Raw genomic sequence first — 11,945 nt, forward strand, 5'->3', positions numbered from 1 at the left:
CATTTTCAGGACCTCCCCCCCCCCCCGCCCCGAGAAATTGGCCATTCTGAGGCGGCAGCTCAGGAAAAGAGCTGAAAAAGCTGCCTTTCCATACTTTTCTGTGACATTTGGGCCCTCACTGCATAGGAATCAAAGAGGCTGATTTGGGGCATTAAATTGCAAGATCACCCTGAATGGATTTATCCTTGTGTGCGAGGGAGAGAAAGAAAGAAGGAGAGCAGGGTATGCATGAAGCGTGCCTCCTCGGACAGAAAGGAAGCGGGGGGGGGGGCTGGTTGGCCTCATGCTCCAAGCTCAGCTCCTCTGTCTCTGGAATGCCGGGAAAGCCAGTTTTGCACACAGCACTCCAGAGCGCAGCTCTGCCAGCCCCTCCCCTTACCCACGTGGGTCTCCCTGCAAGAAGTAAACAATCTTTGGCTGAGGATGGGCAGAGATTCTGGCAAGCTGGCAGAAGGGGCAGCGCCTTCACATCTCTAACTAGCATGCGGATGACGGGTTCTAAGCAGGCAAGGAAGCAGAGCGGTTTAGTCAGGCCACCAAAACTTCATCACTCCAAAGCCTGCTCTCTTTCCAGGAAGCCAAACTTTATCAGTCTAAGAGTTTCTCAAAGAAACCAGAGCTTCTGAAGATCAAAGGCTGCAAATCCTCCAGCACTTCAACAACTCTTTGAGTCAGGACTCTGGACTCCTTTGGTGGGGCACAGCTGGAGGAAGGATGGAGGGGGGTGCAGAGCAGAAGCCATAGAGGTTCCAGCAGCCTGAGAGTCCCAACACCTCAGCAATTCAGCCCCAGGATTTGGGCCTCCAAGCTCCCATGCTTTTCCCTTTCCCTCCCAGCCTGACAGTCAACAAGCCGAGAGCAAGATTTCCCTTGGGATTTACTGCATCATGATGTAATCAGCAAGGATGTCAAGCACAGCCCAGGGCTTGAAGGAGTCAACTCTGCTCCTTCAAGCCCTGGGCTCACTTTGCCCACTCCTCCTCCAGGCTTTCCCACTGGCACTGCCCCAACTCCTAATCCTGCCACCCTGGGGATTCTGTCCTGGGAGCCACCCCAGGAGGTTTGGAAGCCAAGACCAGCTAAGCATCCGAAGGTCTTTGAAAAGTCCCAAATTCAGGTGTGACTTTATGAAAAAAGGGGCTTGTTCATTGCTCTCTCTTTGCCACTATTTTAAAAGTAATAAAAAGAATAAATAAATACACATATACAAAAATGAAAAACAGGGCTTGTGCCACAATCAGAGTATTTTAAAAACGTCCATTGAAATTGGTTATGGTGTTGGCTCTCTCTCTCTCTCTCACACACACACACACACACACACACACACACCAGCCAGGCAAAAGAAACATTTGAGCGGGAGGGATTGGGGTAGAGTGGGATGGAAAAAATTGTCATAAACAGAAAAGCCCTCCACTCACATTTGCCCAACCAGATTAGATCTAGCTGAGCCACTTGGAGAAACTGCCTTCTTCTTTTTAATGTTTTATTTATTTTCCAAGGCCAAATGATCAATTGTGCAAAATGAAAATTGTGGTTTTTCTAGTCTGGTATAATGTACTTTATTCCATAATTGCAACACACGGTTTGAGGCCTAGAGACTTACAGCCATGGGGTAGCTTGGCTGACTTAAGCAGGGCTGAATATGTCTAGTCCTTGGATGGAAACACCAGAGGCCATACTGAAAGTTGAAAAAACATTGAAGATGATAATTCTATATTTTTGCTTCCACAGTTGATCAGTGCATGTTACTACTCACATATAGATTACATACTGATACAGCACTGAAAGTGAGATGCAACAACTGGACAAATACTATTCCAATCTACAAAGGTGTTATTCGAGGCATGCTTGTTCCTTTTAAAATTTCTATATAAATGGTCTGTTGAATCATCTCAATAAACTGAATTTCCATCCATCAGAAAACATTGGCAGAGAACATATTTCTATCTTAATAAAGATACTTTGGTAATTTTAAAAATCCAAATAGAATATATTAACACTATGGGGGTTCTTCAGTATAACAAAGAATCAGGTAGAAACACATTAGCCCAAAATGAAAAGTATAGGTTTTTTTGTCAGGAAACCAAGACTATATTGCCGGTAGATCAATGGAAATTTAACTGAACTAATTCAGTACTGTTTTTTAAGAACTTGGGAGCTTCCAGGCAGGAATCTGGCTTAAAGAAGGTTCATGGATCTTATGTGCCCCAGAATTATGTTCCCAGAATTGCAGTGGGAACTTCAAGGTTTCCCCCACCCCCTAAATAGGGCAACTTCTACAACTTCTACATTTTTGGAAGTCAAATGCCTAGCATATTTTTATCTAGAATCCATTTTTTTGTTACTTCATCCCCTCCTAGAATAATTGAAACATCTAAGGGCTGCTTGGCTGAATTTTACATGCTGCCCTATTTCTGAAGGGAGGTATGTTGAAGGTGGCATAATCAGCTTTGTTGTCCCTTTTTCCCACAGGGTTTAGCCAGGCTAATGATTCATGGAAAATACCTATAGTGAAGACAATGTCTGTATTGGGGCTTATCTTCTGCCTATTTATTTACATACACTGGATAATGAGCTGAACACAGGGTGCCAATCTGATTTGGCCAGAGCCCCACATCTTTCTCTTCGCAAAAGTAAATACAGAAAGGCCTATACTTTGTTAGATGTCAGCACCTTCCACCTAGCTGGCTTAACAGAAAAATACAGGAGGACCCCTTTTACAGACCATTTGGGTCTGTGCAACATTGGTCAAGCAGAAACTCCAAAATGTGTTCTTCTCCACTGAACATACTAGTAAACTCAAAGCTCTCTCATTGCATCCAGTACTCAAAAGGATACCACCAGGCTGTACAAATCAATTCTACAGGTAATCCTCAATTTACAACAGTTCGTTTAGTGACCGTTCAAAGTTACAATGGCACTGAAAAATGTGACTTACGACCATTTTTCAAAGTTATGACCTTTGCAACATCCCCATGATCATATGATCAGACTTCAAATGCTTGGCAACTGGTTCATATGTATGAACATTGCTATATCCCAAGGTCATGTGATCATCTGTTGCATCCTTCTGACAAGCAAAGTCAATGGGGAAGCCAGATCCACTTAACAACCAGGTTATTGACTTATCAACTGCAGTGATTCACTTAACAACCGTGGCCAGAAAGATCATAAAATGGGGCAAAATTCACTTAACAAATGTCTCATTTAACAACAGAAATTTTGGGCTCAATTGTGGTCCTATTAACACTACTTGTATAACAATCTATTACTTTCAACATATAAAGTAGGACAATTGACCTCTAATAACTTAACTTGGACTACAGACATCCTATATTCATATTTTGATCTTTTAACACCTGATTTTATTATTGTAAACTACTCAAACTTATAAATGTGATGATCAGAGAAAGAAACTTGGGTGTCAATTCAAATAAGCAGTCCAAAATTACTTGAAATGATAAAAGACTTTAGTGTAGCAGAATAAACTGTCAAATGTGAGACTGAATTTGTATCTCACAAGCACATGCTTTTAAAAATATTACTAAATAACGTATTTCGAAGTCCTTGAAAGAATACAGCCAAAGCTGTAGTTTGCAGACACATCACAAGCATTTTCTAGAAAGATACAGATCTACCAAGAAACGCCAGTCCAAGTTACCACAGAAACAGGAGTTCCAAGACAACAATCCTATTGTGTCAGCACTTAATAAGGATTTACCACATTCAGTAAAAAAAAAAAAAATGTTATAGCATCTTTGGTTCTACAGCAGCAGCACAAATGAGCCCCAGCTGACTGTTAGGATCCTTTCCCCTCAATTTTTCTTCCAAGGCAGAAGACAGAATTCCACTAAACAGAAGAGCAGAGAAGAAAAGTAAGAATAAAAAGTAAGAATAAAAATTAATAGTTTAGGCTTCAAATAGAATCTCAGAATTGTCTCCAATTTTATACTCCCTGCAAAAAGTGAAAACTCAGAAGGTGCTGCCACCTTTACTGGCCATTGCAAGTCGGATTCCTCAGCATGCAAACTTCTGAGAAAACAAAAAGGATTAGGCTTTTAATTGGGTTTTAAAATTCTGGTGTTTTAAAATTCAGCCGAATTTATTTAATAATTTTAAACTATTTTAACTGATGTTGTTTTGTGTTTTTAATAGGCTGTACACCGCTCTGAGTCCTTCAGGAGAAGGGCGGTATAGAAATAAAATTATTATTTATTATTATTATTAGGCAGAATTGTCCATACTACTGCAACAACCTCCCATGGCCTGTCTTATCCCTTCTCAGTTAAGAAGCAGCTTCCATCACAGAGCTTCATACTAAAGTTGACCTAAACACAATGGTTGTAACAGAAGCATTCCAAATGACATTCTAGGGCCATTTTTAAACTATAAGTTAAAGTTCAGAAATTCAGTGTGAAGAAAGGGACTAAACTTAATCCCTGAATATGGATTCAGATTGCAATTTAAGCAATGAATGTCTCAAACATTAAGACAAGTCATTCTTCGCCTATTTTATCTTGTAGTGCATCCTGAGTTTTATTAGCCAACTTCTGTTTTCCAGGTAAGATTTCAAAACTCTGGATTCAAACTTTGCATCTCTGGAGTTCAAGCCAGCTAGCCAGACTTTAAGAGTAATACACCCCGTTTTCTAGCCAAGTATCTTTAACTACACCATCAAACTGACTGTAAGACTACTTCCCATCTACTAGCTAGATTCCATCAGTCAGAAAAGCAAATAGATGGCTTCATGTTTTAATGTTATGATATCAATATTGTAAGTCATTCAATCTCCAGAAACGGAGTTGCAGTAAAAAAGAAATATAAAATTCATTTATCAAAATTGGATAAGCAGGTGTTTCTGTGAGCCACCAGATGCTGCTTTAAATGTTGAAATTTATTAGCATAGGAGCAATTATGTGAACAAAATGTTTAGGAAAATTATCACCGCAAATCATGGTGTGTGTGTGTCATCTTCAAGGTTCTTATCTTGAATGATTCAAACCTTTCACCAACTACAGTAATTCTATTTATGTCCCATGCCTTGTTTAAATAATTCAAAGCAGGTAACAGTACAATAACAATAATGTATTATACAAAGTACTGTCAGTCTACAAAAGCAGTGCATCAACTATAAGAAAAATACAATTTTGCAACTATGGAATAAATCCCAAAATTGGCTATTTGCCTATCCAAGAGTTTCATCATCCAAAGCTCCAAAGAAAACAACAGAACCTGAGCTCTACTTTTTTCTGAAATTTTCCACAGATCAGTCAGAATTTTAAACAGGATGCTTCAGTTTAATGACAGTATAATTCTTTAAGCATCCTGGAAACATTCTAGAGCCAGTAGTATCTGAAAGCAAAACAGTTTAACGGCTCTCTTACCAGTGCAGAGGTCACGCACTCTTGTGAACCTGCCTCAGATTGACTGCAGCCCTTCTAGCTAGGAATAAACTCAAAACTTCAGATACCCTAAATTTGTGCTTTGTGATTGAGAATGTTCCCATATATTGGGGAGGGAGGGTAATATAACTTGCAATAATTGTGTCCATAAAGTGCAATACATTACCCAAGAACTGATCTAATAGAAAGTGTATATATGTATCTCAGGGCTGAATGCTGGAGTTCTTGGTGTTCTCTGAACTTGATTGTTTGGTTGTAGATATTATACTACAAAACAACCAACAAAGCTATGAAAAGAATGATATTTCCATACATCAAAAACATCTCAGAAACAATCAACAGATTATTATAACCGCGCAGCTTTATGGTAACACACACACACACACACACACACACACTAACTAAAGCCCTTCAAAACATCTTAAGTGAACCAAACGGTCGTGGCCAGAAGGGCCTTTGCGCAAGTGCAGGTTGTGTGCCAGTTATGCCCTTTCCTGGACCAACAGTCTCTACTCACAGTCACTCATGCCCTAGTCACTTCCTGTCTTGGCTATTACAATGAGTTCTACTTGGGGCTGCCTTTGAAGAGCATCCAGAAGCTCCAGTTGGTGCAAAATGCAGTGGCCCACATCATTTTGTGCAGACCCGTGTGCACATGTATCACTTCTCCTGCGGGAACTGCATTGGTTGTCACCTTTAAAGCCCTTCATTGTTTGGGACCAGGTTATCTGAGGGACCGTCTCATCTATCCGACACATCAGAGCCGGGAGGCAGGGAATGTTGTGGGTCCCATCCAGGGGTGAAATGTAAAATGTGTTACTACCGGTTCTGTAGGCGTGGCTTGGTGGGGGGGGGGGAAATGTGACTGGGTGGGCGTGGCCAACTTTTTTTAACTTTTCAAAGCATTTTTTCTAATACTTTGAAAAGCCTTTGGCAATCAGGCAACTCAGCTGGGATCATCAGACTTTTCAATGCATTTTTTTTACCACCTCTTCGGCCAAGAGGTTGCAGAAAAAAATGCTTTGAAGAGCCTCTGAGGATCCCAGCTGAGACGCAGGATCATCAGAGGCTTTTTTTTTTTACTCTTAAAAGCATTTTTTTGTCGGACGAGGTTGTAGAAAAAATGCTTTTAAAAGTTAAAAAAAAAAAGCCTCTAATGATTGTTCAACTCAGCTGAGCATGGTGTGGGGGGCGCAGGGATTTTTGCTACCGGTTTTCTGATAGCAACCGATTTTTGCTATCAGTTCTCTGCCGCCATCGCTACCGGATCAGGAGATCCGGTCCAAACCAGGAGCATTTCACCCCTGGTCCCATCCCCGAGGGAGATATACCTGGTGGGACCCAGAAGAATGGCCTTCTCCGTGGTGGCTCCATCTCTCTGGAACATCATTCTCCCAGAGATTAGAATGGCCCGCACTCTAATACTTTTCCGGAAGGCACTGAAGACCTGGTTCTGCCAGAGGGCCTGGGGAACCCAGAGCGGGATGGAGCCCATTAAATGGCTTGTGTGATCTGCTGTCGCCAGGCATGGGGTGGGAGGTGATTTTGTTATATTGTACTATATTCATTTATTTGATTCTTTTTGTTAGTTTTTTATTGTTTTAAATGTGGTTTTATATTCTGCAAGCCGCCTTGAGTTGCCATGGGCGAATAGGCGGAAATATAAATTCAATCAATCAATCAATCCTGTTACAGTTTCTGTGCAGGGCAGACAGGCAGAGCACATCCATGAACACCAACTAGCAGTCAGAAGACACCATGAAAACTCTTTAATCATACAACATGGTTAACAGTGAGACTCAACCATAGTTTTAACTGTGAACATCTTAAACCAAGCTAATCCAAAAAATGGATTTAGGGAATTTCTGGAAGTTTGGCATTCAGCGAAATCAGCCACTAGTGAGCACACAGAGATAAATCACATTTATACACTATTCAAAAAAAGACCATAAAAAAGCTAAGAAGAAAATATCCTCTCCTGCTACCAATACTGAGATAAGCAGGAATTAACACCAGGCAATGAAGCAGAAAACAATACTCGAATCAATCAAGGAGAAAACCACATCCCCACCAACATGGAAAGGCAAGCTAATGTATATAAACAGGGAGCAAACCTCATACTCCCTACCAGTGATGATGCCACCTAGTCGGGTAATGAAACATGTGCAAGCAAACAGCCAAGCTCAGAGCATAAGGACTCCACAGACTAGCAAAGTGCACCCATGAACACTAACTACAGTCAGAAGACATGACAAAAATTCCTCCATCATACCACACATGGACAGATTCAGCACTAGTTTTAACTGGGAAACTAATAGTGTTTTAGGTAAGCCCAGTCCAAAAATAGTAGGATCTCCTGCAAGTTTGATATTCTGACAAATCAGCCATTGATAGACCAAGATAAATCACATTTACCTACCTTTCAAAAGACACACAATCTAGGAAGGAAACAAAAAGACTACAATACAACCTCTAAAACTATGATATATGAACAAGGTTTATATCGCATTCACTAGCATTGATGTTACCTAGCTGAGCAATGAACCATCTGCAAGAAAACAACCAAGTTCAAAGAGCACATTCAGACCTTTACCCACAACATTGGTCTTCTCAAATGATTTATATCTGCAAATAGGATGTTTTTACTATGTATACATGAAATTTTTTTGAATTTGAGCAGTGAAAATATTCTTACATAAAATATGTTTTGTTCCCCAGCTCTGCCTAGTAAATCATGACCAAGAGTACACCTATGAGACTCCTGATGAACACAGTGGGTTGTTTATGCCCATTTAATGACACTGACAGAACACGGAGAGGTGTGGTACAGGCAGGGGCTTGAATGACTTAGTGCATTATTTCTCATTCTGACTGGTCATGCATCGAAGATTAAATGAGCCCCAGTCCACTGTCCTGAACATCTAAGAACGAGGACTGCACAAATATAAGTTTTAAAATGATTGTACTCATAAGGACTTTGCAAAGCACATTTAGTATTATGTAGCATTAATACAATGAGAGAGCTTATAATACTTTCAAGGAAATCCAGCAAAAAGTATTGCTTTGAAAATCTATACAATTTCAATTGGTGTGAAGCACTATGCTAAAAGTGTAGGTTTGGGAGTAGCATGTGCCACAATCATCTACATCAAATGCTTTGGTCATTGGATCAACAAGCATCAGGGAAGGTGAAACAAGAATTCGAAGGCTAGCCTGGAAATCATGGGGGGGGGGGGGGGGAAGGCTACATGGTTTTTTGGCCAGCAGAGAATCTGACTGGAAGAGGCAGGCTTTGCGTTGAAATCTGTAGTCACTTTTGAAAGGATGGACTTTTTAAAAGGCAGACATGGGTAATGCATGGGGCAGGAGGGCATCGGATTGCCATGGTACCCTGCCAGAGATAACATTACTAAAGAGAGAAGGAGTGCAGCGCTCGATGGAGTCGTCCACAACTTCCCATTCACGGAAGGTCCCAGGGCTCCACTGCTTTGGTACCTTTCCTTTCCATACGGAAACCATGCCGGGCCCTCAGGGGAACGGAGGCTGCTGTCACTTTGGCTTCAAGCTCCGAGGGGGATTTTCCTCTCCACTTGAACGTCTACAAACCCCGCCCGCCTGGCTTCAGGGGCCATCCCCGCCCGGCAAGTACGCCGCCAAGAGGGAAGCGGAGCCGCCCGGCCGTGGCCACCGCTCCGCCCGTTGCGCGTCGAGAGAGCGGGGCTCTTGAAGCGGGGCGGCCGGACAGCCGAGGGGCCGGCGCCGCAACTCGCCAGCAGAGCCCGCGGCGGCTCCGGGCATCAACTCGGGGCCGCCCAGCTGCCCTCCGCGGGGCCGCCACCTGCCCCCGCCCGCCCGCCTGCCCCACGTGCGGCCGCGCGGGAAGGGAGCGAGCCGGGCTGGCGGCGTCTCCGCGACGGCTGGAGCCGCGAGGAGGCGCGTCGCCGCTCGTTCCCGCGGCGGAGGCGGCGGCGGCGGCGGCGCAGGCGAGGAGGGGGCGTGCCCCTTCCCCGCGCCGGGGACGCGTCGGCTCGGCACGAGGGCGGCTCCCGGCCGGGGAAAGCGGCCCCGCCCGCCCACCCGCCCGCTCGCCCGCCCGCCCGCCGGGGCTCACCTCTCCGCTGCCCGCCTCGGCCCCGCAGGCCGCCCGGAACCGGCGCAAGTTGATGCCGATGGCGGCCGAGACCTGGAGCGCCGCGTCGAAGCCGGGCGCCACCCCCGCGCTGGCCGGGAGCGGGGCGGCGGGCTGCGGCGAGGGGGCGGCGGCCGAGGAGGGGCCGCCCGCCCCGCCCCCTCCGCTGCCGCCGCTTCCCGCCAGCGCCGCCGCCGCCGCCGCAGCTCCGCCGCCGCCGCCGCCCGCCGCCCGCTCCTCGGGAGAGTCCCCGCGCAGGCTGCGCAGGGCCGGGACCCGCACGCGGCAGCCCCCCAGCCCGCGGCGACCCCAACCGCCGCTGCCGGGCCGGGCCGGGAAGCGCCACCGACCGCTGTGCGCCATCTTTCCTGTGAGGCGAAGCGCCAGAGAGCGGGGCCGGGCCGCGCCCGGGAACCTGCCTGCCGCACAACCCGCCCCTAGGGGCGCTGCACGCGCGCGCCGCCCATCCAGCTTCCCGGGCCCCGCCGGAGCGCCGCCCCGCGCGCTGCCTGAGCTAGAAGGCGCCGCGGGCGGCCCGGCATAATCGCGGCGCCCATCCAGGGTCCGGGGCCCGCTCGTCACCGCCCCGCCAGCGGCATGGCGCAAACGCTCGCCCTGGCGGCCGGCAGAGGCAGCCCCGCATGCTCGGCGCGGGGCCTTCGGGAGGGCGGGGCGGCCGGCCGCGGGGGTCGCTGCTGCTGTGCTGCCCCCTTGCGAGGATGCCCGGCAGGGGCGGAGAGGCGGCCGGACCCAGGTCGGGAGCAGATGCTGGTGCGCTCCTTCCCACGCGCGCGGCCACGACGGGGCGGGGGCGCTTGCGCTCGCCTCCTCCGACAGCCAGTCGGCCCTGCCCGGCGCCGTGCCGGAGACGCAGCCGCGGGGCAGGAGCGTCCGGCGGCCGTCGCTGCGGCGGCGCCCGCCCGCGTTACCGTCCCGGGAGAGAACTGCGCTCGCCCCCGGAGGCGGCTTCGGTCAAGGCGCTGTACCTCCGCCCGCTTCTCCGGTCCGCCGGCCCCGGCCCAGCCCGCTCCTCCGCCAAGCTTCCGCGGCGGGGCCGCCCTCCGCTCCTCCGCAGCTGTTGCTTCCCGGCGCCCGGAGGGACCTGCCCGCCGCCGTCCCCTCTGGGTGGGCTCGGGGCCTGGCAGCCCGAGTTCAGCTCCCTCCAGACATCGCGGTGCCTGCTGGGAGGCTGGGAGCAGCTGTGCTGGAAGTCGGCTGCCCTGGCAAGGGGAACGGCTCGCCGCGCTTCCCTGCCGGCCAACCTGTGCGAAGGTGGGCCGGTGCCCAGGAGGAGGCGGGCTTTCTGCTGGGACGGCAGCGAGGGTGGCCCTCCGGCCGGGCTGGAGCTCCCAGCATCCCCGGCTGCTCTGGCTCTCCGAGGTGGGGCCGTGGAGGGACGAGACGGGCGCTCTGCTTTCTCCTTTCTGGGCTGGCGGCAGCTGCAACTGCACGGAGGGCCGGTCCCAGCATCATCTCTGGCGGTTACAGGAGGGGCAAGTCAGGAAAGAATAAATAAAAAGCGACCCTCTTCCTCAAGGAACAGGGCAGATAAACTCTTCTGACAACATAAAGGCATAATTAAGATCGGTTAATAAGAAATTGAGTACAATAAAGCTGATACCGCTTCCTTGGGGGTGGAATCAAAACTGAAAACTACTCTCAAGTTAGCAGTCAGTTGTGATAGCCCCACAATATTAGCAAACCTTACTGAAGCTCTTTTGTGGACATGGAAAAGTGGTTCACCAAAATACAAAATGTTAGGATTTCACTTGGACAGATGGACAAATCTTTCCTGCATTTTGTGTAAGAGGAAAGGAATGTGGGCAGTTGGTCCTTTTGGCTAAGAAGAGAGATCAACTTTCTAACTGCTGTCAGCAGTAGTTTATACCGTGGCAAGTCTGCTAAAATTCCAAACCCACTAAAGCTAAAGCTAACACCTAAACTGCTTCCTATAAAATCGTAGGAGAAAAAGCAGCTTTTTCTGCACTTCCTCTGACACTAGAAAGTGAGATATGTGAGGAATACTTTTGAGTTCTTGGATGTGGCATTATAACTGCATGAGCTCTAGTATGAAACCCAACAAACCTCTACGAAGTTGAAAGTATTTAAACAAATGGTGAAGGGAGAAACAGTGTAGTACAATTGAAAATAGAAATTAAGATTTTTTTTCTGCCATTAAATAGTGATGTTATCCTTTGTCGTGTCTGAATCTTGGCAATTCTATGGGCCAGGTCACCTCACGTCTTCCAATCTTGCACTACTTGAGTTGTTTGTGCTCTGACTGGTGTCAGCTTTGAGGGTGCATTAGATACTACCTTTGAGAAAAATAAATGGTTATTCTTGACTATTTCTCCTTATAATTGCTACTGGAGATTTAGAGTTAATTATATCTATTTATGGTAGCATTTCCTGGT

At 47.3% G+C, this 11,945-nt stretch overlaps 1 protein-coding gene across 8 annotated transcripts in view; it reads right to left on the reverse strand.

Annotated features, from left to right (window-relative positions):
• KMT2A (lysine methyltransferase 2A) overlaps positions 1–9,900 on the reverse strand; it is a 40,433-nt gene extending 30,533 nt beyond the window's left edge. For 6 of the 8 annotated variants that reach the window (XM_087875933.1, XM_087875931.1, XM_087875930.1 and 3 more), the window contains exon 1: positions 9,514–9,900. In XM_087875933.1, coding sequence (XP_087732059.1) covers positions 9,514–9,894 — 381 coding nt within the window. In that variant the 5' untranslated portion in view covers positions 9,895–9,900. Of the gene's footprint in view, positions 1–1,603; positions 8,482–8,897; positions 9,322–9,513 lie in introns of those variants that run through there. The other 2 variants (XM_087875935.1, XM_087875936.1) reach the window with 2 other exon arrangements.
• Positions 9,901–11,945: the final 2,045 nt, after the last annotated feature.

The sequence above is a fragment of the Pantherophis guttatus genome, chromosome 9, assembly GCF_059756535.1.
Source record: "Pantherophis guttatus breed Tessera chromosome 9, ASM5975653v1, whole genome shotgun sequence".
Taxonomy (NCBI): Eukaryota; Metazoa; Chordata; class Lepidosauria; order Squamata; family Colubridae; genus Pantherophis; species Pantherophis guttatus.